General features: G+C 41.4%; 1 protein-coding gene across 1 annotated transcript; it reads left to right on the top strand.

Moving 5' to 3' along the window:
* Positions 1-304: 304 nt before the first annotated feature.
* Positions 305-27205, top strand: LOC115824182 (deleted in malignant brain tumors 1 protein-like). Its single transcript, XM_030788287.1, is given in 16 exon segments — positions 305-515; positions 1997-2308; positions 2736-3050; positions 3188-3515; positions 3688-4034; positions 4282-4584; positions 5215-5529; positions 17265-17280; positions 19564-19708; positions 22432-22444; positions 22649-22963; positions 23214-23494; positions 24124-24463; positions 25431-25529; positions 26863-26928; positions 27183-27205. Coding segments are annotated over 16 exon segments (3429 nt in total).

The following is a 27205-nucleotide window of genomic DNA, read 5'->3' as shown; positions in this document are numbered from 1 at the left end:
TTACAGTGTGTGTGTGGACAGGACATTATCCTGTTGCTTACAGAATATGTGTTTAAAATGGAATGTTTTGAGCAGCTTTTGTTCCAAGAGGATATTTTTCATTCAGATATTTTAAGTTAGTTCTCAACTGAAACTCTCTCTCTCTCGCTCTCTGTCTCTGTCTCTCTCTCTCTCTCTCTCCTCTACAGGCAGTGTGAGGCTGGTGAATGGTGGTAGTCGCTGTGCTGGGAGAGTTGAGGTTCTTCATGAAGGACAGTGGGGCACAGTGTGTCTTATTAATTCAAATTACTACGTTGTTTGGGATATGAGTGATGCTGCAGTGGTATGTGGAGAGCTGGGATGTGGGGAGGCTGTAGAGGCAGTGACAGATCTTCGTTTTGGAGAGGGATCAGGATCAATCGTGATGGCTGGAGTGCAGTGTACAGGGTCAGAGTCCACACTGAAGGACTGTAGATCAGATGACTGGTACATTCAGCGATGTCATCATTATCATGATGTTGGAGTCGTCTGTTCAGGTAGGCTTTACTAAACCTCAGCAATAAATGACAATAATCTACTGCAGTGTTCAGTCATTAACCACACCATACACATTTCTATATTATACATCTCTGTCATCATTCACATCCTTTTACTCATGTTTTTTATTTTCTCATCACATCATGTAGCTTTTATACTCTCACCTTTTAACAGAATGATTATAATGATTATAATATTAAATTCAGCCTGAGAGAAATCCACTAATTTAAGTGAAGTTTTTTCATTTGTTTGATTATGTTAGGTAGTATTTTATAAATGATTGTGGTTATTTGTGCATTTGCTGTATAAAGTTGATCAATGAGTGTCTATGTACATGGGGTTTGGAGCGTTATTGTTAAATGGGTAGTTGTGTGTGTGTGTGTGTGTGTGTGTGTGTGTGTGTGTGTGTGTGTGTGTGTTTGTGTGTGTGTGTTTGTGTGTGTTTGTGTGTGTTTGTGTGTGAATGTGTATGTAGCTGTGAGAGTTATAGTTATTGCTGTGTGGAGGTAACTAGTTTTATATGATGAAGTTTAGGTTGTGTGTATATATGAACAGCAGAGACTGTACTGAGAGGAAAGAAGTAAAGACAGATTATATGTCTTGTCAGGCTTGTTGTAAATCAACTTATTTTTCTGGGTTTATCTTTACATGTCACAGTTATTGTTTTTAAATCGTTCAGAGACACTGGTCATTTACTGTGTCCAAGTCACAGTGTCCATGTTACTGATGAAAATCTCTGAGACTTCATTCTCCAATAGTCTATTCTGTTCCTGAACTTTACACTCATCATTCTGTCTCTCTACTCTTATTTTAGTCAGTGTTTCAGTTATGTGACTGCATAACAGTGTTACTGACCTTACTGTATAATCAGAATATTTTTAACGTCCATAGCGGACAAAAAGAATTGATCGTTATCAACTTCTGAACAAATGGTTCCTGGGGGTTCCTGTGCAAAAACTTCGAACCTGGCGTCTGTTAGGTGTTACAGTGAGGGGTTTCTGTTTTGGTGTGCATTGGTCCTGAACACAGGGAGGTCTGGGCCATAAAGAGAGAACTGGGATCAAAGGGGATGGGGATAGAGAGGCAGAGTGAGAGTGATAGAGAGAGATAAGGAAGGGTGAAAAAGAGGGAGAGAGTTTACACAACTGCAACTTTAATTACTAAGGAACACTAAAGGTTAACAAATATCCTATTCTCTCTGAAAGCTGCACATTGTCCGCCCGACACTGTATAATCAGAATATTTTTAACGTCATTAACGGACAAAAAGAAAAAATCTAAAAGCTCATGAAAAAAATGCTCTGAAAGAATATGTCACTTTCCTCAGAATCAGTATTTAGTCAAATCTTCACTCAGTTCTCATAAAACAGATTTAACATTCTCTCCAAAAAGGAGCAATATAAGTTTCACTCTATCTCATAAAAATGTTTTATAATTTCATAAAAGCACATTTGTGAAATAAACCACTGTTTAATTGACAGGTAAGGGGACCAGACTAGTTGCTGGTTCTAGTCTGTGTTCTGGGAGAGTGGAGCTGTTTCGTGGAAGTAAATGGATGACGGTGTGTGATGCTGCCTTTGACCAGCAGGATGCAGAGGTGGTGTGTAGAGAGCTGGGCTGTGGGGTTCCTGTAGAGGTGCTGGGAGCTGCTGCTTTTGGTAAAGGGGAGGGTCAGGTGTGGTCAGAGGAGATTCAGTGTAGAGGCAATGAATCTATGATTTTCTTCTGTCCAACATCATCTTCAAAGAGACGCAACTGTCCCCATGACAACGATGTGGGAATAAAATGCACTGGTAATTATGAATTATTGACGTGTCCTTAGGACAATAATGAATGTAATTTATTGAGAATTATGTATTATTTCTCACAATTATTTACAGATGATGAGACAAATTGTTACAAAAATAACTAAGAAATAACTAAATAAAATTATAGTCTGAATCTAAACATAGTGAGTAATTATATTTTGCTGTATTTTGCTTTTTTGTTACATGTTTACTTGATGTTTTTGGTCACTTATGATCACCTGTTCTCAGTCACTTTATTATCATTGCTTTATTTTTTTACTAACTTAAACATTTTATTAATTCCTGGGAAGAAGTTCACCTCATCACAGCAAAAGGAATCATACAAGAGAAGAAGGAGCAAATTCTACAGTGCAGAGAGAAGGAGAAGATAAACATAAATAATGAAGTGCCATCTTATGTTTTATCTTAACAGGATACACAGACTTCAGACTAGTGAACGGTCCTGACTCCTGCTCTGGTCGAGTGGAGCTGCAGTACCTCAGTGAGTGGGGAACAGTGTGTGATGCATCGTGGGACATCAGAGACTCCAACGTCCTCTGTCGACAGCTGAATTGTGGGAGTGCTGTGGCTGTAGTGGGGGTGGACTGGTTTGGGAAGAGCATTGGCCCAGTACGGGCTGATGTGTTTGACTGCCAAGGCAACGAGACACACCTCTCAGCATGTGTCATCTCTTCATGGAGTCGAGCTGCATGCTCTCATAGGCAGGATGCTGGAGTCATCTGCTCTGGTCAGTTTATATGAGGGACACAGTTACATTCACTTCATGGCTGAATATTGCAGAAACTCATCACTCTGGTACTTTGATTCATTAATAATTGATTCATACAGAGGATGATTTTGGTAAAATTGAACTCTTCTCTTCAGGTTCCTCTATGTCTGCTGGTGCTGGATGGGTGAGGCTGACTGGAGAGAGGCAGTGTGAGGGAGAAGTGGAGGTTTATTTCCATCAGGCCTGGAGGAGAGTTCTCCTGGACACCTGGAGTTTATCTGAAGCCTCTGTGGTCTGCAGACAGCTGGACTGTGGCTCTGTTGTAGAGTTCAGTGGCTCCTCTGGGTCTGGTCTAAGGGACAGTGATGAGTGTCTGACTGGTTTCCAGTGCTCTGGGACTGAAGCTTATCTGGGAAACTGCAGCTCACCACAACCTACAAACTGCAATTCCAGTTCACAGCTGTCACTCATCTGCTCTGGTGAGTATTACATGACTGGAGCTTTGGTCATTTGATCTGGCCTCTAATTTCCACAAGAACAGAGACAGTCTCTTTTATTGTCAGACCAGTCACAATGCCTTTGGACACTTGTTATAAACTACTTCAGATTCAATATTCAGCTAAAAAAGTTGGTAAATAAATTCCTGAGTTTAGAGGTTGACTCTTTCTTCTTCATGCTTTAATTCAGCTCACAGGTCCCTCAGACTGGTGGGTTCTGGGAGTGAGTGTGCAGGGCGTCTGGAGGTTTTCCACAAAGGCTCATGGGGAACAGTGTGCGATGACTCCTGGGATATGAAGGACGCCCAGGTGGTGTGCAGACAGCTCCAGTGTGGAGAGGCCCTCGGTGGACCGGTTCCAGCCTGGTTTGGTCCTGGAACTGGTCCCATTTGGCTGGATGAGGTGGACTGCCTGGGGAATGAGACGTCCCTGTGGAGCTGTCCATCAGAGGGATGGGGCCGACATGACTGTGGACACAAGGAGGACGTGGGAGTGCTGTGTTCAGGTATTCAGCTCAAATGCATCATAAATATCACACACTCAAGCTGTAAGAGAATGAGGAAATCAAGTAAATGCATCTTTTTATTATAAATATTGCTGACTCTTGGTTATAACAGGAAAACCGATGAAATTTTCCTAAAATGCTTTTTCCCCTTTTTTCCATTTTTGCCTGTTTGAGGGAAAGACTTTTCAGGAGTCATATGACAGCGTTACTCACCCATGGGGACTTAAAATCCTGTTTTTGTCCTCAGAGTTTAAAGAGATCAGACTGACTGAAGGCTGCTCTGGGAACCTGGAGGTTTTTTACAATGGAACCTGGGGTAATGTCTGCATGGACCAGATGGACTCAGACACCGTGTCTTTAATCTGCCAAGAGCTGAACTGTGGAAAGAGTGGCAGTGTGGACTCAAGCACACCAAGACTGGCTTCAGCTCCAAACTGGCTTGACCGTGTACAATGCCGCAAACACGACATCAGTCTATGGAACTGTCCTTCTTCACCCTGGGGCCAGAATGAATGTAATGCATTTGAAGTGGCAAAAATCACCTGTTCAGGTAAATTACCTTCACTTTTCTAATCAACCCAGAGGAAGAAAGATGCACAGCTGATTATAGACTTTTGGGTTTACATTCATTTGTTCTGTTTCTATTGGTAACATTTTTTGTGTTTGTGTTCTGATGAAGATCATGAAATAATTTCACTGTGAGGCATGAAGATAATGGTGAAAAATGTGCTGTTACAAGTGATTAAAGCTACAGTCGATAACCCATTAGTTAAAAATCATCATATTTCTCCTTTAGTCACAGAGGAAAAAACTGTCGCCCGAAGTCTTTTGCCATGTGCAGCGTCTCCACATCACAGACCATGTTCAGGTGACAACGTCTAACACCCACTCACATTATATTTCTCTCTCATATGTTTGTCAACTTCATATATCAGTAGTCTACAACAGAAAATTCTTCAATATGACATTCAGTAAAATAGGTCTGTGGTTATATTTGCTCATTTTGTCATAAAAGAAAAGTAATTTTAAAAATTTCACCTGTACCTAAAAAATGGCTTAAAAACCTCATACTATTTACCAATGAAAACATTTTCCATGCACATCTTTTTTAAAAACTGGGATCCTTATTTAATATCATGATAATTAGATGTTTTAGGTTAAACTGTGGTTTGTTGTCTAGACCATCTACCCCTCAGACTGATGGAGGGAGAGGGCCAGTGCTCTGGGAGGCTGGAGGTTTATCATGACGGTACCTGGGGCTCAGTCTGTGATGATGACTGGGACATTAGAGATGCCCAGGTGGTGTGCAGACAGCTGGGCTGTGGGCCGGCACTGAGGGCTGATGGGAATGCTGCCTTTGGGCGTGGAGAGGGAGCTGTGTGGCTGAGCAGGGTGCAGTGCAGAGGAAGTGAGATCCACCTGTCTGACTGTTCTCTCTCCCTGAAGAACAACACTGACTGCTCCCATAAGGATGATGCTGGAGTCACCTGTACAGGTAGGAGTGAGACAGTGGTTCCAATGGCTACTGTCATCAGACTGTAGAGAAAAGAGAGAAAAACCCACAAGGAAACAGAGCACTGAAGAGAATTGGGGCAGGGCTCAGTCACTGAAATAATCTTAAATAATTATTTCATCCAGATGTGATTGTCATGTGCTTGTTTGATGGTTGATGTCATATATTTGTAGTGGAAATCTATTAAAAACTATATAAAACATGTCCCATGTGTTCATGTGTGGATATTACATTCACTGAGAAGTTCAGGTCCAACACTGATGAATAAATGAACTCTGACCTCATTTCTTCTCATTATGGGACCCAAAAGCTTAAACAGTTATCAACTTCTGACAAGTAATATTGAAAGACAAAATGTCCAAGTCCTCTTACACTCACAACAGAATTAATGAATACACTTTCTCACTCTGTCTCTCTGCGTGTGTGTGTGTGTGTGTGTGTGGTTCTAGAGAGAACAACTTCATCAGTTACTTCTGCAGCATCTTTAGGTAATATGAATACTTGCATGTTTCTTTGTCTCATTTAATCTGACTTGTGTTTTTGTATTGGTGTATGGTTTATGTTTAACTCTAAATCATATCCTGGAATGTGATTTCTTTGTCCATGTGTCTCCAGTAACCACCAGCAGACAGACCAGTCCTTCACAGACTCAGTCACAGACTGGTGTGTCCATTCCCTCAGTGGTGTTCCTGGTTCTAGGAGCACTGCTCCTGCTACTGCTGGTGTTTCTGCTTGTGCTGTTTTACCAGAACAGAGCTCTGAGGAGAGGTAGGAAAAACATTGAGGAAAAACTGCAGAAATTAGATCCCTTTGAATGCAAAATATGACCCTGTGTGTGTGTGTGTGTGTGTGTGTGTGTGTGTGTGTGTGTGTGTGTGTGTGTGTGTGATTGTTCTCCCACACAGCTCTGTCTAAGAGGAAGCACATGACTCTGCCTGATGCCGTCTATGAGGAGATTGACCACAGATTCCTCACTAAGAGAAGCAGTAACACTGTTCAGAGCGGTGAGAGACTTTTTACAGGGATGCACAGCTGTTACTGTGGAGAGAGAGAGAGAGAGAGAGAGAGAGAGAGAGAGAGAGAGATGGGAAAGTGATACAGAGTTTCTGCATTTGTGTGTTTATGTGAACTTGCAAACATATGCTATCTTCCTCCATTAAAGTAAGGAAAAGGTGAAAATCGTTTCAGCTTTGAGTGTTACAGATTGTACTTGAGCGAGAGTAATAGAATTAGGGGACGGGAAAGAGTGTTTGTGTTTCGTTGCGGGAAAAACTGGCCAGTTTTTGTATAAAGTATTTTACAAATAAATATGTAGACATGTTGTCTAAATGAATTGCAGTATGTGCCCAAGTGTGTGAGAGGGGAGGGGGAGAGTTAAAGTAGAGGGACATAGTACATGTCTGAGAGCGAAAGGGGGTGGGGGGCAGCAGGGAATTTGTGTGACTTGCAGGTGAGAGAGAGCGGGAGAACGAGAGCACGTGTTTGTGTATGTATTTCAATTCCGTGTTTGACCAATGTACCGCTCTCTTTTAACAGGTCGTGCTCTATCAGAGGAACAGAACTCTGGCTATGAGGATGTGGGGGAAGAAGAGCTCCTCTCAGGTATGACAGCCAGATGGTCTCCACTTACTCTCTTACGACGAAGTTCATAACTATCTCACTCTACCACAGATCATCTGACAGTTAATCAATAATGTGATGTGTGAACTTAATCCATTAAAGTCGTTCGCTGCTTATTCTTTACCTTCTGCTGCGTTTTATGAAAGCTAATGGCGAATAAATTCGCATGAATAACAAACATTTAAAGTCCGTGTAATCTGGAGAGTTTCTGTTTTAAATTCCGTTTGCGCTTTTAGAAATACACGTGCGTGGAGGCTGAACGTTAACGGTAGGAAGATGAGACACTGTGTATCGTTTGGTTAAATATAAAAACGTTTAAAGCAGCACCAGAATCCGTGCCCGTTGACTGCACTGATACCAAAAGTTTAAAAAAGCAAAATGCGGTCTCCACTCCTGGTTTATGCAGCCCATTTGGCACAGACTCAGTCACGCTGTAGCGAACAGCGGCTCAAAGAATGACGGAAGCCGAGCTTCACTTCACCACAGCGCGTTGATGGAAGCCTCGTCAGTATAGCTACCTGCCAAGATCAAATATCGCCAATTTGAAAGATACGCAAGGACTCCGGAGATTCACCGGCAGAACGGTCGCTTCAGATTCAGTCATCGCTTGGTCTGACAGGTGTCGAGGGGGGAGAAAATAAGCGGGGAGAACGTAGCAAATGCGGGTTGCAAGCGAGGTTAAATTGAGCTAACAGACCGCCGTTTGACAGAACGGGACTATGATTACTTCGTTGGTCTCTTAAAGACATTTAAAAAAAGAAAGATCGAGTCTGACTGATGATCTTACGCAGGCGAGCGAAGAGTGCACAGCGGTCAGCCAGGATCTGTCTGACAGCATACTGTCAATAGGACGTCAAATAGCGTTTGTTTTAGTACTATTTATTTAGCGTGTCAGAGCAAAGAACGTGAAAAATTATGAAATTTGCTAAACGCATAAATGTTCTTCTTTGTTAATCCAAAAAAGACCAAACTTGTGCTTTTCTGTAAATGTCCGTATAGGATACGTCTGTGCGTATTTGTTGCGCTGCTGCTCATTAGGTGTCGTAGAGTGACAGTCACCAGCGTGACAACTGACACAAAGTCAAGTCTGGTATTCAGTGTGCTACTCGATCCATTCAGTGTGACTGTAATAAAGTGTTACACCACAAGTTTCTGTGGCAGTGCATTGTATTTATTCATTTATCCTGTTCCTGCAAAGTCTTTGATAGAGGAAAAAGCTGAGTATTACGATGATGCGAAAACTACCAGTGACCGGAAAAGTGAGTGTGTTTATAGATGGATCACATGATCTCGTCCACTGTCTGTTTAACCAGATGTGTGGAAATGTTGTTTACAGGTGGTTTTGAGTCAATATTCAGATGTCTCTTTGCTTTTATCTGGTTCAGAGGAGATGCTGACCCTGGACTCTCCAGAGAGCTACGATGATGTCATCACTTCAGGACAGAACCCAGACAGTGTGATGGGTGTGTCTCTGTCTTTAGATTAATAATGTTTTCTTAATACAAACATGTGCACTTTGAAATTGCATTACTGTTCAGTGTCTGCTGTGAATGGAGGGGAATTTGTTTGTGTGTTTTGATGCAGAGGAAAATGTGACAGAGGCTCCACCAGAGCACTATGATGATGTCATCACTGTAGGGAGGAAGTCTGGAAGTGTGATGGGTGATTTCTCTATATGTGCATATTAAATGTTATATTTCCATATCACATGATGTTCATATAACAGACAATATTTAAAACAATGTATCTCTGTGATTGATTTAGAGCTGACAGGAACAAAGGTCTCACTAGACTTCTATGATGATGTCATCATGTCAGGGCAGGATCCAGGCAGTTTGATTGGTGAGTTATGATCTGTGTGATATTGTCCCACTCTCTTCAGTCCGTCACACTGAAACCACAGTGATCATATAACCACAGTGAGAGCCTCTTTCATTCAGTAATGTAGAAAATTAATGTTTGGAATAGCAGAACTGAAGTGATACAAGATGTTTAACAGTTTTCTGATGATTCATTTTATATTTTTACTTTGTGTTCAAATGTGAGAAAATATCCTCCTGAACAAAAATGTGGCCCACAAAAGAAACCATGAATCATGTTCAGTGTGTTTTTGATGTGAGTTTAGGGTGTTAGTAATGACTGTGTTGATTATTGTTTCAGAGACAGCTGTGAAAGACCCACCAGAGGATTATGATGATGTGGACACTACTCAAGGCAGTTTAGCAGGTGAGTTTCAGAGAAATGTTTTTTAAACTCTCACTACATGCTGTGTGTATAGGGAAGTTATACACTCACTGTGCATTTTATTTGAAACACTTACCTTGGACCTACACTCACTGGTCACTTAATGAGGTATACCTATCTTAAAGCTACATTATACAGGTGTACAGTTATAGACTAGAGCCTGTGGCTATAGGTTTACAATTACAGGCTGTAGCCTGCTGGGTTAAGAGTGATCCACCACCCAAAAATGTCCAGTGGTCCTGTGGTCAGAACCTGACCATTGAAGGACTAGAGGATGGTTAACACTAACTGTACATGGCAGCAGATGGGTCTTAGTTTCTATCTGTCCACTAATAAAGTGTAACTATCAGCTTGGTGTTTTTAATAAAGTGGCCAGTGAATGTATGACAGAGAGTGAGAAAGTCTGTGAGGTGTGAGACGTGTGTTTGAGTGGATGGACTGGATGAGTCTGATGATGAGGAGAGTGTGGATGAGGACAAAGAAAAGCTGTTAGGTCAGTGAGTGTGTCCTGACTGTTGTGCTGATTTCATAATTACATACTTACAATCCGCTTTATTAACAGGGCTTTCCCACCTCCCATTCACATCTAATGACAAACGTCACAATATCCACTGTATCAATTGCTCAGTACATAAAATTAAAAAAGATTAACAAATGAACAATAACAAATGTAACAAATGAAAAACCTGAATTTTCTCCTGCTCCATTAGAGATGGAATATGATGATGTGGAAGGAGAGACTTTCTAAGGAAGATGGAGAAAGTAACAAAGATGGAAATTCCACCTCCTACCTTTGTATGTCATTTTAAAATGTCTTTTATGTCAAATAAGGCCTTGAAACAAATGATAATTCATATTTCCATGTCTCTGCAGTCAACAGAAAACTTTTCACACACAGATTTATCCAGTGTCTGAGAGGTCAGTCTAGGACTCTGAACTTTGTACTTGTATGTAGTTCTGCTCTCTAGACCTCAGTGTTGTAAAGAGGAACATTTCTAGATCAAAATAATGGAAGAGACTGAATCAGGGAAGGTGGTATTTGTTCAGCAAAACACAAATGAGAGAAAAAAGTAGATAATGAAATGAGGATGGACAGAAGGGAATAAAGGAACTGTATGAAATATAATGTTCAGTATTAATAGATGGCTTTAATATTCCAGCCTTTGTTCTGATTCAGTACCATTTCAGTGTTTATCTTCATACAGTTATTTTGTCCAAAATCATATCAAATATTAACTCAGGGAAATGCATCCATAGTGGACAAAAAACCAAGAGAATGTCATGGTTTTTTCGAATAAGAAAACTAAATATATTGATTATTGAAGCTTTTGCTGAAAATGCTTTTGTCATTGATGCTGAAGAATTGATTTTTACTTTGATAGTTTCTTTTTGTTGTTTACTCTTGTAAGATTTGGTAACATTAACTGGGAACATGTTTGCACGTTTTTCAAAAATTTAATTGTTATATCTTACCTGTCACAATATCTACTGTATTATTGTTCTATTTTTCTAACATTGTCATCTTCTGAATACTTGTACACTGTTGATTCACAACACCGTTGTCAGAATAAATGCTTATTAAGTTCACAAAATTCAGTAAAGAGTATTAATGTGGATCTCCTATTAGTCAGTTGGTATTCTACCACTAGAGGGAGACGTTACTTGTCCAGCACTGAATTGTCATTGATTAATATTCCCAATAAAATGCAGGACTGAGTTTGTAAATTTGAACAGGCTGGTAAAAGTGAATTGTCACTATAATACGCCTGTTAGGAAGCAGGACATGGAGACTAAAGTCTGTGAATTCAATACACTGATCTATTTACACAACTTTACATGACCTGTGCAACGGCATTTGAAGTGTTGAACTGGGTGGGGATCTGTTTTTTATGTATTATGGTATTTCTTTTTGAAATGTGATTAATTCTGTTAAATACATCTAAATCAGAGCGAGGAGAAAGAGTGGGTGATATCCTACTCCACGGCAATGCAGTAAAGCCCTTTGAGACTGTAAACAGTGATATTGGGCTCTAAATAAACTTGAACTTGAACTTAAAGTGACTATGTAGCTCTATCGCCCTCTAGTGGGAAAATAATTTAAGTTATCACAGACCTTGGCAACAATTGGCAATTTGGCTAACTGACGTATATCCAATTTGATGGTGAGTTCACGGCTAAATTACACATACTAAAGTCACCAGACTAATAAGACTAAATACTTTGTAATTTGTGTCTGAAATCAGCAGAGAAAACATAAATTCTCCAAAAATAATAAAAAAAGACAGGTTTCTCTCTATTATGACAACAGTGGCCATCTATGTTCTCTGTCTGTCTGTCTGTCCCTCTCTCTCTCTCTCTCTCTCTCTCTCTCTCCTTCCCTCTCTCTTTTGGTTCCACTGAAACATTAATTCTGTCTTGTCTTGTTAAAGATGATGAACGTTCTGTGACATCCACAGTTTGATTTAAGAACCGAACTTGATGAAGGCAGTGATTGAAATGTGACACTGATTTCTGTGTTTTCTGATAACTGGTATGAAATATGGACTCATGTGGAAAATTTCTTCAAAAAAGGGAAGAAAAGGCCCAAAATGAGGCCTGTGGCTCTGAAGCTGTAATACTCTCAAACAGACTGTCAGTGTTTGGTTCAACAGTCTCCAGTGGAAACCAAAACTGTTTGTGTGTGTAATTCAGTTCTGTTCAGCTGGTATTATGACCCTCCACCCTGTGCACTATTACCCTCTAGTGGTGAGAAATATGACTACACATAATAAAAACACATGGTACACCTACACCTCCTACAAATGACTCCTATAGTTGGTATTTGTTTGAAATGAGTTTACTTTATCTGGGTTACTTGGGGGCTGAGGAAACCAAGCACTTTCCCCTCATGCACTGAAAGCTCCCAGTGTCCGATTGGCAACAGTGTTCAGGACCACGGACAGCACCAATCTGTCAAACCTGCACTGACCGCTGAAGACAGAGAGTGAGAGCCTTGGTCAGCTCCACATTCACTCACAGCAGCAGAACCTGGCTGTAGTGGGGAGGTGGAGCTGTGTCTGATCTTTACTGGACTCCACCTCAGGGAGTAGCTCTGCAGCAGGAAGGTTGTATTTGCTTTTCTTTCCTTTCTACACCTGAGCTCTATCCAAAAGATTATGACAAGACTGTTGTAAGAGGAATTAAATTATGATGTCTTCACTTTGTTTTATTTTCTTGAGATCCCTCTTTTCCATTCACTCCTTCAGTCATTCTCTGTGTCAGGTAGAAGAAGACTTGCTGTAGAGTCTTAATCAGTGCACACAGGTTTACTCTGGGTTACCATGGTTACTCAGTACCTGCTTCTGCTGTTACATGGTGTTACATACTGATACATGCTGTTACAACCACTTTTCTGTCAGACAGGATGACAGGATTTCAACACTGGACTTACAGAGCGCATACTACCAGGTTCTCATGAAGAGAGCAGGGACCTAACATCATTCATCACTCATGAAGGACTGTTTAGCTGTTTAAAATGGTTCCCTTTGGACTGGCATCAGGACCAGTCTGCATTCAACACATGATGTCTTTCATACTGAAAGGAGTAGCCAGAGCTCACTGTTACCTAGATGATGTCATAGTTGTAGGTGACTCACGTGAGGTCCACGATCGCAACCTTGCAGCTGTGCTGCAGGCGATCAGTGCAGCTGGCATGAAGCTGAACATGGTAAAATGCACACTCAGACAAACAGAACGGAACTGAAATTCCTGGAGCACACGGTCACCGTACAAGATATAAAGCCGGATCCATCGCACGTGGAAGCAGTTCTGCACACGCCCACACCCAAAGATGTTTCAGTCTCTGCTCCTTTTTGGGGCTCACCTCATGGTCTGCAAAGTTCATTCCAAACTGTGCATCAGTGGTAGAGCCCATGCGCAGCCTACTGAGGAGGTCAGCTGCATTTGATTGGACAGATGACACACAGAGGAACTTTGATGCAGTAAAACAGCTCATAGTCAGTAGCCCTGCTCTGACTGTGTTTGATCCAGAACAGCCTATGATAGTCACTACGGATGCATCGGACTGTGGGGTCGGTGCTGTGCTCACCCAATTACACAAAGATGGATCTGAGAGAACAGTGGCATTTGCACCATGTACCCCGTCATCATCTGAGTGTAAAGACTCTACAGAGGAGAAAGAGGCACTGGCTTGTGTATGGACGACTGAAAAATGGAGGACCCCTCTATGGGGTTGGGGGTTCACATCATGGATCACAGCCCCCTGACCACATTACGCTCCTCACAGGGTCTCGACAGAGCTGGCATGGGAGTGGCACGGTGGTCAGCACGGTGACTGTCTTTTAACTATGACGTTGAGTACAAGCCTGATTCGGACAATGTGATGGTCGACTGTCTCTCTAGGCTGCCATTACCTGTGATGGATCACCCTGAGGAGGACATCGAGGTGATAGCACTTATCACAGGCCTAACAGCTGTCTCCTCTGAGGACTTCAAGGCTGCTTGTCAGGCATGCCCAGTGCAGGCTTAACACTGTGATCTGATAGCCACTTGGTGGCCCAGAACAGGCAAGAGTGTGGATCCATCACTGTCATCATACTATAAAGTACAGACTGAACTGTCTATTGTATAGGGATGTGTCATGAGAGGGCATTATAGACTACTTTCTCCTGAGAGCATACAGCCTCAACTGATACAGCTCACTCATGATACACATCAAGCCATAGTGCAAACCAAACAGAGACTCCGGGACCTTTATTGGTGGCTGGGCATGGACAAGCAAGTTGAAGTGGTGATCAAGGCCTGTTACACCTGTCAGCAGCATGACAAAACTGCAGTAACACACACACCATGTCTCTTACACCTGTCCCATTCCCTACTGCTGCATGGGGAAAAGTAGCTATAGATTTAATGGGACTGTGTGAGAAAGCTGTTCCAGGTTGCTGGTCTGCCATCACTCTCATTGATTATTACAGTAAATGGCCAGAGGTGGTGCCCACCTCCCACGTTGCTTCAGTAGTGGTGTTTCAGTTTCTCTCATCAGTCTTCAGCAGAGAAGGGAATCCCAAAGAATTGGTCTCAGGCAACAGCAGTCAACTTATCTCACAAGAAATGGAGATGTTTCTTTAGGACAGGGAAGTCACACACAAGAGATCTTCCTTATGTTTTCCACAGGCCAGCAGAGAAATGGAGAGGTTTAATAGGAGTCTGAAAGACAGCCTGCAGACAGCACAAACTGAGGGAAAGGAGTGGGTGATGTTCATCACAGACTTTCTCCAGGTGCACAGATCAACCAAGCACACTACCACTCAATGCACTCCCTCTGAACTGTTACACGGCAGGCATCACACTTGGCTCCAACGTAACCCCCAGGAGAAGAAACGTGATCCTAATGGACACCTTGGTCTTCATGTGGGAGGTCAAATGGATAGACAGGGAGACACAAGGGTTCCCCCAGATCAGCCTCCTCAAAGAGAGGTCAGGGTCAGACAACCACCAGTATGGACTAAGGAATATGTAATGTAGAAAAATAAAGAGAAAGGTATTGGTATAGAATGAACATAATATTCTACAGGGACAGTTCAAATAATGTTCTAGACATTTCTAGTCAAATTATTTTGAAGGAAAGTTCCGTTTGAGTATTTTGAGACGACTTAAGTGATTGTTTGAGTTGACATTGTATTTTAGTACTCTGAGACTACATAAATGATTCTTTGAGTCGATGTTGTATCAGCACAAACTTGGTAAGGGCAACTTACTTAAGAAGAGGGGATGTGTTGTGTTCTTGTTAGACTGTCAGACAGAAATGGACACAAGGGGGTGAATAAAGGATGGGAAGGATAGAGAGGGAACAGGAAGGAGGTGAGAGAGGTGTATGCATGTGGAAAAGAGGGTACGGCCAAAAATAAAGAGGCTGAATCTAAAAGCACAGTATCAGGGATTATTGCAACATTACCATTGTTCATTTATACGTATAAATATGTAAGATAACTCTAGATAAATTGGTTATGTACTCACACCTGTATCCCTTAGGCCCACACAGTAAAATGCAGTTTTTGGGTTGGGCCAGGGCAGTCGGACATGCGTCGTTATGGTGGTTACGAAAGTAATAACCGGTTCATCCCTGAACAGTTTGAACTGAAATGGTCTGTCTGTACCCTCATGACTGTTATATACAGAGAGAAATAAAGAACTTCCTTGGTCCACCATCTGATATCGTGTAATAATATACAGCCTGATATATTTCAGAAGTCTCCATTGGGTTTTCTTTTTCAGCTTTAATTCACATTATTAACATGTGGAAAATGTGACAGGGCTCACAAGCAAAGTCAAAATGAGCAAAAAATGGAATTTCTTCTTCATCATCTTCTTCTTCTTCTTCTTCTACTTCAAAATCAGTAAATCAGTTTAAACACCATCAGCCCATCATCCATGTGTATTCCACGTTGATTAAGTTAAATGAACTGGGTAAAGAATCTGACGCGGTGACATAAACAGTGTCTTGGACTGTCCTGGCATTTCTGAGTCTCAGTGCTTCCACTCTGTACTGTTGTTGTGATGGAAATGAGGCACTGAGTTAATAAACTCCACTTTAAATTTGAATCTATAATGAGATTTGTCTTGACCTTGTGATTGCAGACTTATACCTCCAGCGATGTCTTCCTACTGTAAGGGTTAGTATAGAGACTATGTTCTACTATGTTCTAGTGGCTGATGTGTTTACTGCAAATTCTTTGAGCTACAACAACTCTAGTCATTCTGTTTTTTCTCCTGGTTGTAGGAAACTGCCTTACACTATTGTTATGGTTTTATCATGTCTACTATGTCCAGTTCTTACACCTCAGACCTTTGCCCTAATTCATTAATGGATCTCCTGGTTCACTTGCTGTGTTCCAACAATATATCTTACCACACCACAAAAACGGGCAGTTACAGATGTAGGTTTTATATGTTTGTAACTATGCTCTACACAATATTGTGATCTCTTTTGTGTAAAATTCACAGTCATAAGCACACGCAAACACACACAGACACACATACGCACACACACACAAACACACACACACACTAGTACACTTTGAACACAAAATTCTGGAGACAATCCAGAACAACAAAAGCAGAGAATAACAACCGAACCCTAACCTTGACCCTAATCCTAATCCTCCCAAAAGCTTTCACATTTTTAGTTTTATAAATAAAAACTATATCTTTTTACACTCACACACACACACACACACACACACACACACACACACACACACACACACACACACACACACACACACACACACACACACACATACATATATAAACACCAATGAAATTCGTTTAAGTTCAAGTTCAAGTTCAAGTTTATTTAGAGCCCAATATCACTGTTTACAGTCTCAAAGGGCTTTACAGGCCACAACAGTCAAATCAAAACATGACAGCACCCCCTGACTTAGTCCTGATGGCAGGCAAGAAAACACTCCCCAAAAACCCAAGAGGGAAATGGGAAAATGGGAGAAATCTTGAGAAGGACCATAGAGAGAGGAGACCCCTTGGCCAGACAGGTGTGCAATAGGTGCCGACCACGTGGGCAGTTGAAAGTAAATTGGAGCATGAACAAAGGGGATGGCGATGCAGACAGGAGGCTGACAGGGGGATGAAGGATGATAACAGGATGGATCGGTCCACAGGGCGGGAGGAGTCAGGATCACTGGTGTCTCAGGAGTAGTATGTGTGGCTCGACAGAGAGAGAGAGAGAGAAAGAAAGAGAGAGAGAGAGAGAGAGAGAGAGAGAGAGAGAGACATTGTTAGATGTTCATTTCCACATAATGGTTAACCAGTGGAGGTTAATGGTTTAACCAGTAGAGACTAGTCTGACGTGATGTCCTCAATAAAATAATGCGCTATCAGTAAAATGTCCTTCTAATTTAGTAAAAATAAGTATACACACACGTGCACATGTGTGCATGCACAAACACACAAACACACACACACACACACACACTCACTCAGTAGTGCGGATCTTTAGCTCCTCATAACTGCAAGGTCGCATCCCTTTCTTTTCTTTAAATTTATTCAGCTTTTCATTATATCACATTCAGAAGTGTCAGGATCAAAGTAGTGTTTTTGTGGTATTCTCAAAATTATGAACAAAGTGAAGGACTTGTTATATCATTTTTAAAATATTACAGCCTGTAGAATCACTCTCAAAAATTTCTAAGGGAGCCAATAAGACACAAATATTTACAAATACATGAAAAAACATGCACTAGTACACAAAGTGAAAAAGTGCTGAAAAATGACCTGCTGTCAATGCCTCATTTTTTCATTTATTTAGCACTTCTTATATTTTACCACTAGAGGGGGCTGAATGATTTACACTGAGCTAAACAGAAACGAACGTGAAACAGCTTGATATTTTAATAGAACTTATGATGTCATTATCTATATTTTTTCGTTTCTCCAACATAAAAGTCCTACAAGAAACTCTGAACGGAGACCTCTTCACTTATGTCTCTCACCCCGTTCACACTGTGATGAACTTTTCTGGATCATCGTGACCAGTGGGTTTGGTCACTCACAGGAGGTACGTGCATGAATGGTTATGACGTTTGTCAGTAAGTAGGAAACACTCATCATGACAGGGAGGTGTGTACCTGTCGTAGTCTTTGACGGAAGCGAATTTCTCAGTCAAATGCCAGGTTTAAATAACTTTTGTAACAGTACGAAAGTTTAAATCGTATGTCTTTTTTCCCATTTAGACATTTTTTATGGCAAATACCCCTTATGAATTCCACAAATGCATCTCTTTATTCAGTCAAATTTAATTTTTAACTACATCTCAAACAGGAATATTTTTCAACATGGATTTACATACTGTTTTGTTCATATTGCTCAGATTATACACAAAGCAATATTCTTCATTTGTATCAGGTAGTATATAAAGGTACACATACACTTCCTAAAACATAACCCACAAACGCTGTCTGCAGATATGCTGTCAACACTGACTCGTCAGTAACATCTTCACTTTCACATAATGTTGGCACTTACTTTTTCTAACCACTAGATGGGGCTGTAGGATTAATTACACTAAGTAAAGTAGAGGGTCGTGACCCTAAGAGACATCTCCTGGGTAAGATATCAGTGGTCCTAGAATACTGTATGTTTTGAACTCGTATTTTAAATTCTGACGCATAATATGTAACTGTTCAATTTGCCATATATAAATAATTATTCAGCACCGAGATGAGAAATCAAAAACTTTCTAACACAGTAGTGTGAGATATGACGCCAAGGCCGTAATCAGGTTTGACTCATAATCTCATAAATTTTGTCTTTTATGAATAGAAATTGGTACTGAAATTTTTTGCAAACACACACACACACACATACACACACAGACACACACATACACACATGCACACACTATTCTACATGTAATGCAATTGTAATGAATTCAGCTGTGTACCTCTTCTCTGAAATAAATGTGTTTGTGGTTGTGTGACTCTCTCACAGAGCTGATGTGTCTTGTCTCTCCTCAGGGAGACGTGTCTACAGACAGGAGGAGGAGTCCTGTTCAAAAACACAGACCTTATTTTGATATATTTGGAGAATTTTAAAGAGCGTCCTCTGATTTGTGACTGTAGCTGTTTGATGATTTCCTGCAGTGTCTCTAATAAGGCAACAGTGAGTGTGATTGGTGGGTGGGAGGAGTCCTCTCTCTAGGTGGGCTAAGAGGACTCAGTTCCTTCAGTCAGTGTGAGAGAGCAGAGGTGAAGGTTGTGCTCTGTGACTAGTTGTTGAAACGGAGCGTGGTCTGGGGCAGAGAGAGATGGAGACGTGTGTGTGGATCATTTTTCTGTCCTCCATGGTTCATCTCACCACAGCTGGTAAGTGCAGATTCATGGTAAAAAGGTCAATAAATTATCCTTTTAAATCAATAGTATGTAATTGTAAAGCAAGAGGTTATTTACCTGACCCAGACTTGTCTTTCACCGACTGTGTAAGGACAGAGCATTATCATTTCATTTAAAGAATATGTGTTTAAATCTATTGCAAGGCTATTTTTCATTAATTTGTTTGAAGTTAGTTTTTTTTGTTTGTTTGTTTGTTTTTTTGAGGAAAACTGAAATTCATTTTCTCTCTCTCTCCTCCTACAGACAGTGTGAGACTGGTGAATGGTGGTAGTCGCTGTGCTGGGAGAGTGGAGGTTCATCATAAAGGACAGTGGGGCACAGTGTGTCGTTTGGGTGGGTGGGATATGAGTGCTGCTGCAGTGGTGTGTGGAGAGCTGGGATGTGGGGAGGCTGTAGAGGCAGTGAGAGATCCTCGTTTTGGAGAGGGATCAGGACCAATCGTGATGGCTGGAGTGCAGTGTACAGGGTCAGAGTCCACACTGAAGAACTGTAGATCAAATGACAGGTACATTCAGCGCTGTCGTCATAATCTTGATGTTGGAGTCATCTGTTCAGGTAGGCTTCACTAAACCTCAGTAATAAATGACAATAATCTACTGCAGTGTTCAGTCATTAACCACACCATACACATTTCTATATTATACATCTCTGTGTCGTCATTCACATCCTTTTACTCATGTCTTTATTTTCTCATCACATCATGTAGCTTTTATACTGTCACCTTTTAACAGAATGATTATAATGAATATAATTTAACCATATTAAATTCAGCATGAGAGAAATCTTCTAATTTATGTTCAGTTCTTTTCATTTGTTTGTATTTTATAAATGATTATGATTATGTGTGTATTAGCTGTGTAAATTTTTGTTATACATTTGATTTATAAATGTGTGTATATATGGGGTTAGGAGTGTAATTGTCTGATTGGTGTGTGTATGTTCGTGTGTGTGGGGTGCTTTGAGAATCATTGGTTGATTGTTAATTGTGTGTGTGTGCATGTGTGTGTGTGTGCGTGTGTGTGTGTGAGCATATTGTGTGTTTTTTTTGTGTATTGAAGCTGTGTGTGTGTGTGTGGTGCTGTGAGACTCATTGCTTGATTGGTAATTGTGTGTGTGTATTGTATTGAGCATACGACTTTTATTGCTTGATCTGTAATGGTTTGTGCTTGTTTGTGTGTGTGTGTGTGTGTGTGTGTGCATGTTTGTGCATTTGTGTGTGTGTGTGTATGGAGGTTGTGAGAGTTATAGTTATTGCTGTGTGGAGGTAACTAGTTTTATATGATGGAGTTTAGGTTGTGTGTACATATGAACAGCAAAGACTGTTTAGAATAAAAGAGTTTATAAAGTTTTTATAATTCAGTTCAGATTTAACTTTCACCAAGTATTACTGATTTTTTAAAAACATCTCACTGTAAATCCACTTATTTTTCTGGGTTTATCTTTACATAGAGTTGTTGTTTTTAAATCAATCAGACACACTGTCCAAATCACAGTGTCCATGTTACTGATGAAAATCTCTGAGACTTCATTCTCCAATAGTCTATTCTGTTCCTGAACTTTACACTAATCATTCTCTCTCTCTACTCTTATCTTATTCACTGTGTCAGTTATGTGATTTAATGTGTGTGTGTGTGTGTGTGTGTGTGAGAGAGACAGAGAGAGAGAGAGAGAGAGAGAAATACAGAGGGGTTTTTAAAAACAGATTTAATGTTCTCTCCAAAAAAGGAACAATGTAATTCTCTTTCTTTTTTATCAAAAATGTATAATTTCATAAAAGCACATTTGTGAAATTAACCACTGTTTAATTGACAGGTAAGGGGACCAGACTAGCTGGTGGTTCTAGTCTGTGTTCTGGGAGAGTGGAGGTGAATCGTAGAAATAAATGGATGACGGTGTGTGATGCTGCCTTTGACCAGCAGGATGCAGAGGTGGTGTGTAGAGAGCTGGGCTGTGGGGTTCCTGTAGAGGTGCTGGGAGCTGCTGCTTTTGGTAAAGGGGAGGGTCAGGTGTGGTCAGAGGAGATTCAGTGTAGAGGCAACGAATCTGAGATTTTCTTCTGTCCAACATCATCTTCACAGAGACACAACTGTTCCCATGACAACGATGTGGGAATAAAATGCACTGGTAATTATGAATTCTTAGGAGGAGTGAATACTGAATGTAATTTCTTAAGAATTTTCTATTATTTCTTACAATAATTTGCTGATGGTGAACAAAAGAGTTAAGAATAACATTTCAAAATAACTTAAAAAATGTTACAGCCTGTAACAAAACATAGTGAATAAATTCAAGTATGTCCATGAGAAACAGAATGCCATGTCCCCTTTCTGCTTCATGTAAACATGTAAACAACACTGTTTGTCTCATGTAAACAGGATACACAGACTTCAGACTAGTGAACGGTCCTGACTCCTGCTCTGGTCGAGTGGAGCTGCAGTACCTCAGTGAGTGGGGAACAGTGTGTGATGCATCATGGGATATCAGAGCCTCCAGCGTCCTCTGTCGACAGCTGAATTGTGGGAGTGCCGTGGCCATAGTGGGGAGTGGACTGGTTTGGGGAGGGCAGTGGCCCAGTACGGGCTGATGTGTTTGATTGCCAGGGCAACGAGACACACCTCTCAGCATGTGTCATCTCTTCATGGAGTCGAGCTGCATGCTCTCATAGGCAGGATGCTGGAGTCATCTGCTCTGGTCAGTTTATATGAGGGACACATTTACATACACTTTATGACTGAATGCTGCAGAAACTCATTAATAATTGATTCATACAGACAATGCTTTTGGTAAAATTTAAATCTTCTCAGGTTCCTCTGTATCTGCTGATGGTGGATGGGTGCGGCTGACTGGAGAGAGGGAGTGTGAGGGAGAGGTGGAGGTTTATTTCCATCAGGCCTGGAGGAGAGTTCTCCTGGACTCCTGGAGTTTGTCTGAAGCCTCTGTGGTCTGCAGACAGCTGGACTGTGGCTCTGTGGTAGAGTTCAGTGGCTCCTCTGGGTCTGGTCTAGTGGACAGTGATCAGTGCCTGACTGGTTTCCAGTGCTCTGGGACTGAAGCTTATCTGGGAAACTGCAGCTCACCACAGACTACAAACTGCAGTTCCAGTTCACAGCTGTCACTCATCTGCTCTGGTGAGTATTACATGACTGGAGGTTTGGTCATTTGAACTGGCCTCTAATTTCCACAAGAAAAGAGCCAGTCTCTTTTATTATCAGATAAATCACAATGCCTTTGGACACTTGTTATAAACTACTTCAGATTCAATATTCTGTTAAAAAAGTTGGTAAATAAATTCTTGAGTTTAGAAGTTGAGTCTTCTTCATGCTTTAATTCAGGTCACAGGTCCCTCAGACTGGTGGGTTCTGGGAGTGAGTGTGCAGGGCGTCTGGAGGTTTTCCACAAAGGCTCATGGGGAACAGTGTGCAATGACTCCTGGGATATGAAGGATGCCCAGGTGGTGTGCAGACAGCTCCAGTGTGGAGAGGCCCTCAGTGGACCGGTTCCAGCCTGGTTTGGTCCTGGAACTGGACCCATTTGGCTGGATAAGGCGGACTGCCTGGGGAATGAGACGTCCCTGTGGAGCTGTCCGTCAGAGGGATGGGGCCGACATGACTGTGGACACAAGGAGGACGTGGGAGTGCTGTGTTCAGGTATTCAGCTCAAATGCATCATCAATATCACACACTCAAGCTGCACGAATGTGGTAATCGGTTTGAGTTAATGCATCTTTTTATTATAAATATTGCTGACTCTTGGTTATGACAGGAAAACTGATGAAATTTTCCTAAAATGCTTTTTCCCCTTTAGTCCATTTTTGCCTGTTTGAGTGAAAGACTTTTCAGGAGTCATATGACAGCGTTACTCAACCATGTGGACTTCAAATCCTGTTTTTGTCCTCAGAGTTTAAAGAGATCAGACTGACTGAAGGCTGCTCTGGGAACCTGGAGGTTTTTTACAATGGAACCTGGGGTAATGTCTGCATGGACCAGATGGACTCAGACACAGTGTCTTTAATCTGTCAAGAGCTGAACTGTGGAAAGAGTGGCAGTGTGGACTCAAGCACACCAAGACTGGCTTCAGCTCCAAACTGGCTTGACCGTGTACAATGCCGCAAACACGACATCAGTCTATGGAACTGTCCGTCTTCACCCTGGGGTCAGAATGAATGTAATGCATATGAAGTGGCAAAAATCACCTGTTCAGGTAAATTACCTTCACTTTTCTAATCAACCCAGAGGAAGAGAGATGCATTATTGTTATAGACTTTTGAGTTAACATTCAGTTATTCTGTTTCTATTGGTAACATTGTTTGTGTTTGTGCTCTGATGAAGATCATGAAATAATTTCAGTGTGAGGTATGAAGATAATGGTAAAGAATGTGCTGTTACAAGTGATTAAAGCTACAGTCGATAACCCATTAGTTAATAATCATCATATTTCTCCTTTAGTCACAGAGGAAAAAACTGTCGCCCGAAGTCTTTTGCCATGTGCAGCATCTCCACATCACAGACCATGTACAGGTGACAACATCTAACCCCCATTCACATTATATTTCTCTCCCATATGTTTGTCAACTTCATATGTCAGTAGTCTACAACAGAAAATTCTTAAATATGACATTCAGTAAAATAGGTCTGTGGTTATATTTGTTCATTTTGTCATAAAAGAAAAGTAATTTTAAAAATTTCACTTGTCCCTAAAAAATGGTTTAAATACCTCATACTATTTACCAATGAAAACATTTTCCATGCACATATTTTTTTTAAAAACTGGGATCCTTATTTAATATCATGATAATTCAATGTTTTAGTTTAAACTGTGGTTTGTTGTTCTAGACCATCTACCCCTCAGACTGATGGAGGGAGAGGGCCAGTGCTCTGGGAGGCTGGAGGTTTATCATGACGGTACCTGGGGCTCAGTCTGTGATGATGACTGGGACATTAGAGATGCTCAGGTGGTGTGCAGACAGCTGGGCTGTGGGCCGGCACTGAGGGCTGATGGGAATGCTGCCTTTGGGCGTGGAGAGGGAGCTGTGTGGCTGAGCAGGGTGGGGTGCAGAGGGAGTGAGATCCACCTGTCTGACTGCTCTCTCTCCCTGAACAGCAACACTGACTGTTCTCATAAGGATGATGCTGGAGTCACCTGTACAGGTAGGAGTGAGACAGTGGTTCCAATGGCTACTGTCATCAGACTGTAGAGAAAAGAGAGAAAAACCACAAGGAAACAGAGCACTGAAGAGAATTGGGGCAGGGCCCAGTCACTGAAATACCTTAAATAATTATTTCATCCAGATGTGATTGTCATGTGCTTGTTTGATGGTTGATGTCATATATTTGTCGTGGAAATCTATTAAAAACTATAGTAAACATGTCCCATGTGTTCATGTGTGGATATTACATTCACTGAGAAGTTCAGGTCCAACACTGATGAATAAATGAACTCTGACCTCATTTCTTCTCGTTATGGGACCCAAAAGCTTAAACAGTTATCAACTTCTGACAAGTAATATTGAAAGACAAAATGTCCAAGTCCTCTTACACTCACAACAGAATTAATGAATACACTTTCTCACTCTGTCTCTCTGCGTGTGTGTGTGTGTGTGTGTGTGTGTGTGTGTGTGTGTGTGTGTGTGTGTGTGTGTGTGTGTGTGTGCGTGCGTGCGTGTGTGCGCGTGCGTGTGTAGGGGGGTTTCTAGAGAGAACAACTTCATCAGTTACTTCTGCAGCATCTTTAGGTAATATGAATACTTGCATGTTTCTTTGTCTCATTTAATCTGACTTGTGTTTCTGTATTGGTGTATGGTTTGTGTTTAACTCTAAATCATATCCTGGAATGTGATTTCTTTGTCCATGTGTCTCCAGTAACCACCAGCAGAAGGACCAGTCCTTCACAGCCTCAGTCACAGACTGGTCTGTCCATTCCCTCAGTGGTGTTCCTGGTTCTAGGAGCACTGCTCCTGCTACTGCTGGTGTTTCTGCTTGTGCTGTTTTACCAGAACAGAGCTCTGAGGAGAGGTAGGAAAAATATTGAGGAAAAACTGCAGAAATTAGATCCCTTTGAATGCAAAATATGACCCTGTGTGTGTGTGTGTGTGTGTGTGATTGTTTTCCCACACAGCCCTGTCAAAGGTGAAACACATGACTCTGCCTGATGCCGTCTATGAGGAGATTGACCACAGATTCCTCACTAAGAGAAGCAGTAACACTGTTCAGAGAGGTGAGAGTCTCTTTACAGGGATGCACAGCTGCTACTGTGGAGAGAGAGAGAGAGAGAGAGAGAGAGATGGGAAAGCGATACAGAGTTTCTGCATTTGTGTGTTTATGTGAACTTGCAATTAAAGTAAGGAAAAGGCGAAAATCGTTTCAGCTTTGAGTGTTACAGATTATACTTGAGCGAGAGTAATAGAATTAGGGGACGGGAAAGAGTGTTTGTGTTTCGTTGCGGGAAAAACTGGCCAGTTTCGTTTGCATAAATTATTTTACAAATAAAAATGTAAACATGTTGTCTAAATGAATTGCAGAGTGATGCTCGTAAATTCTCGATGCTTCCCGTTACTGCGTTAACGCAGAGCTCACGTCAGAGACACCCAGTTTATAACGCCACCCACTCAAACAGACATCAGTTTGGTTTTGGACATCCATGTAGAGATAGACTGCTTAAGATTTCGTCATGATCATGTTTCATTTCAAAGACGTTACAGGTTGCTCTTTAAATAAAATGAAAACTATTTTGTAACGCGGGTCGAATATAGTCCTCACCGCAGTACATCAAATTAAATGTCGACTGCCGTTTACGCACAAAACATTCGGTGATTTCAAAAGACATAGATAACTTAGTCAAGGGAAATTATTTCAGACACATTTGTCTGTTGTCTTTCAATATTTAATTCAAAGACAGGATATCTACAACACAACACATCGTTAATTACATATAAACTCTACTAATCCCGCAACTGTGACTGTCATGATTAATGGGTTTTTTTTTTCTGTAGTCGACAAGATAATTTTTTCAGTACTCTGCCACTTCTGTAGTACATGTACGACCTAGACTGAAGGCTATGTGATCGCCTGTGCATTTGAAACAGAGAGAGACAGAGAGAGAGAGAGACGGGGGTGGGAGTTCATCAAAAACTGGGCCATGTGAACAGCAAGGAAAACTCAAAGAGCGACGTGAGGATGAAGTTTGTAAATTTACTGTGGTGTAACTGTGGTCGTATTATTTTTACTGCTGCGCTCTAAGTTTGCCGGTGATAAGAATCTGACAAGCCTTTGGAGCCAAACGGTTTTACTCCCGTTTAGCCAGAGAGCTCAGCACCAAACACCACAAGAGTCACAGGTGCAGCGGATGTGTTCATGTGCCCAAGTGTGTGAGAGGGGAGGGGGAGAGTTAAAGTAGAGGGACATAGTACGCGTCTGAGAGCAAAAGGGGGTGGGGGGGCAGCAGGGAATTTGTGTGACGTGCAGGTGAGAGAGAGCGGGAGAACGAGAGCACGTGTTTGTGTATGTATTTTAATTCCGTGTTTGACCAATGTACCGCTCTCTTATAACAGGTCGTGTTCTCTCAGAGGAACAGAACTCTGGCTATGAGGATGTGGGGGAAGAAGAGCTCCTCTCAGGTATGACGGCCAGATGGTCTCCACTTACTCTCTTACGACGAAGTTCATAACTATCTCACTCTTCCACAGATCATCTGACAGTTAATCAATAATGTGATGTGTGAACTTAATCCATTAAAGTCGTTCGCTGATTAGTCTTTACCTTCTGCTGCGTTTTATGAAAGCTAATGGCGAAAAAATTCGCATGAATAACAAACATTTAAAGTCCGTGTAATCTGGAGAGTTTCTGTTTTAAATTCCGTTTGCGCTTTTAGAAATACACGTGCGTGGAGGCTGA

Source organism: Chanos chanos, chromosome 11, assembly GCF_902362185.1.
Source record: "Chanos chanos chromosome 11, fChaCha1.1, whole genome shotgun sequence".
Classification (NCBI taxonomy): Eukaryota; Metazoa; Chordata; class Actinopteri; order Gonorynchiformes; family Chanidae; genus Chanos; species Chanos chanos.
Note: the sequence above shows the minus strand (reverse complement) of the source record. Positions and strands in the feature narration are given on the sequence as shown.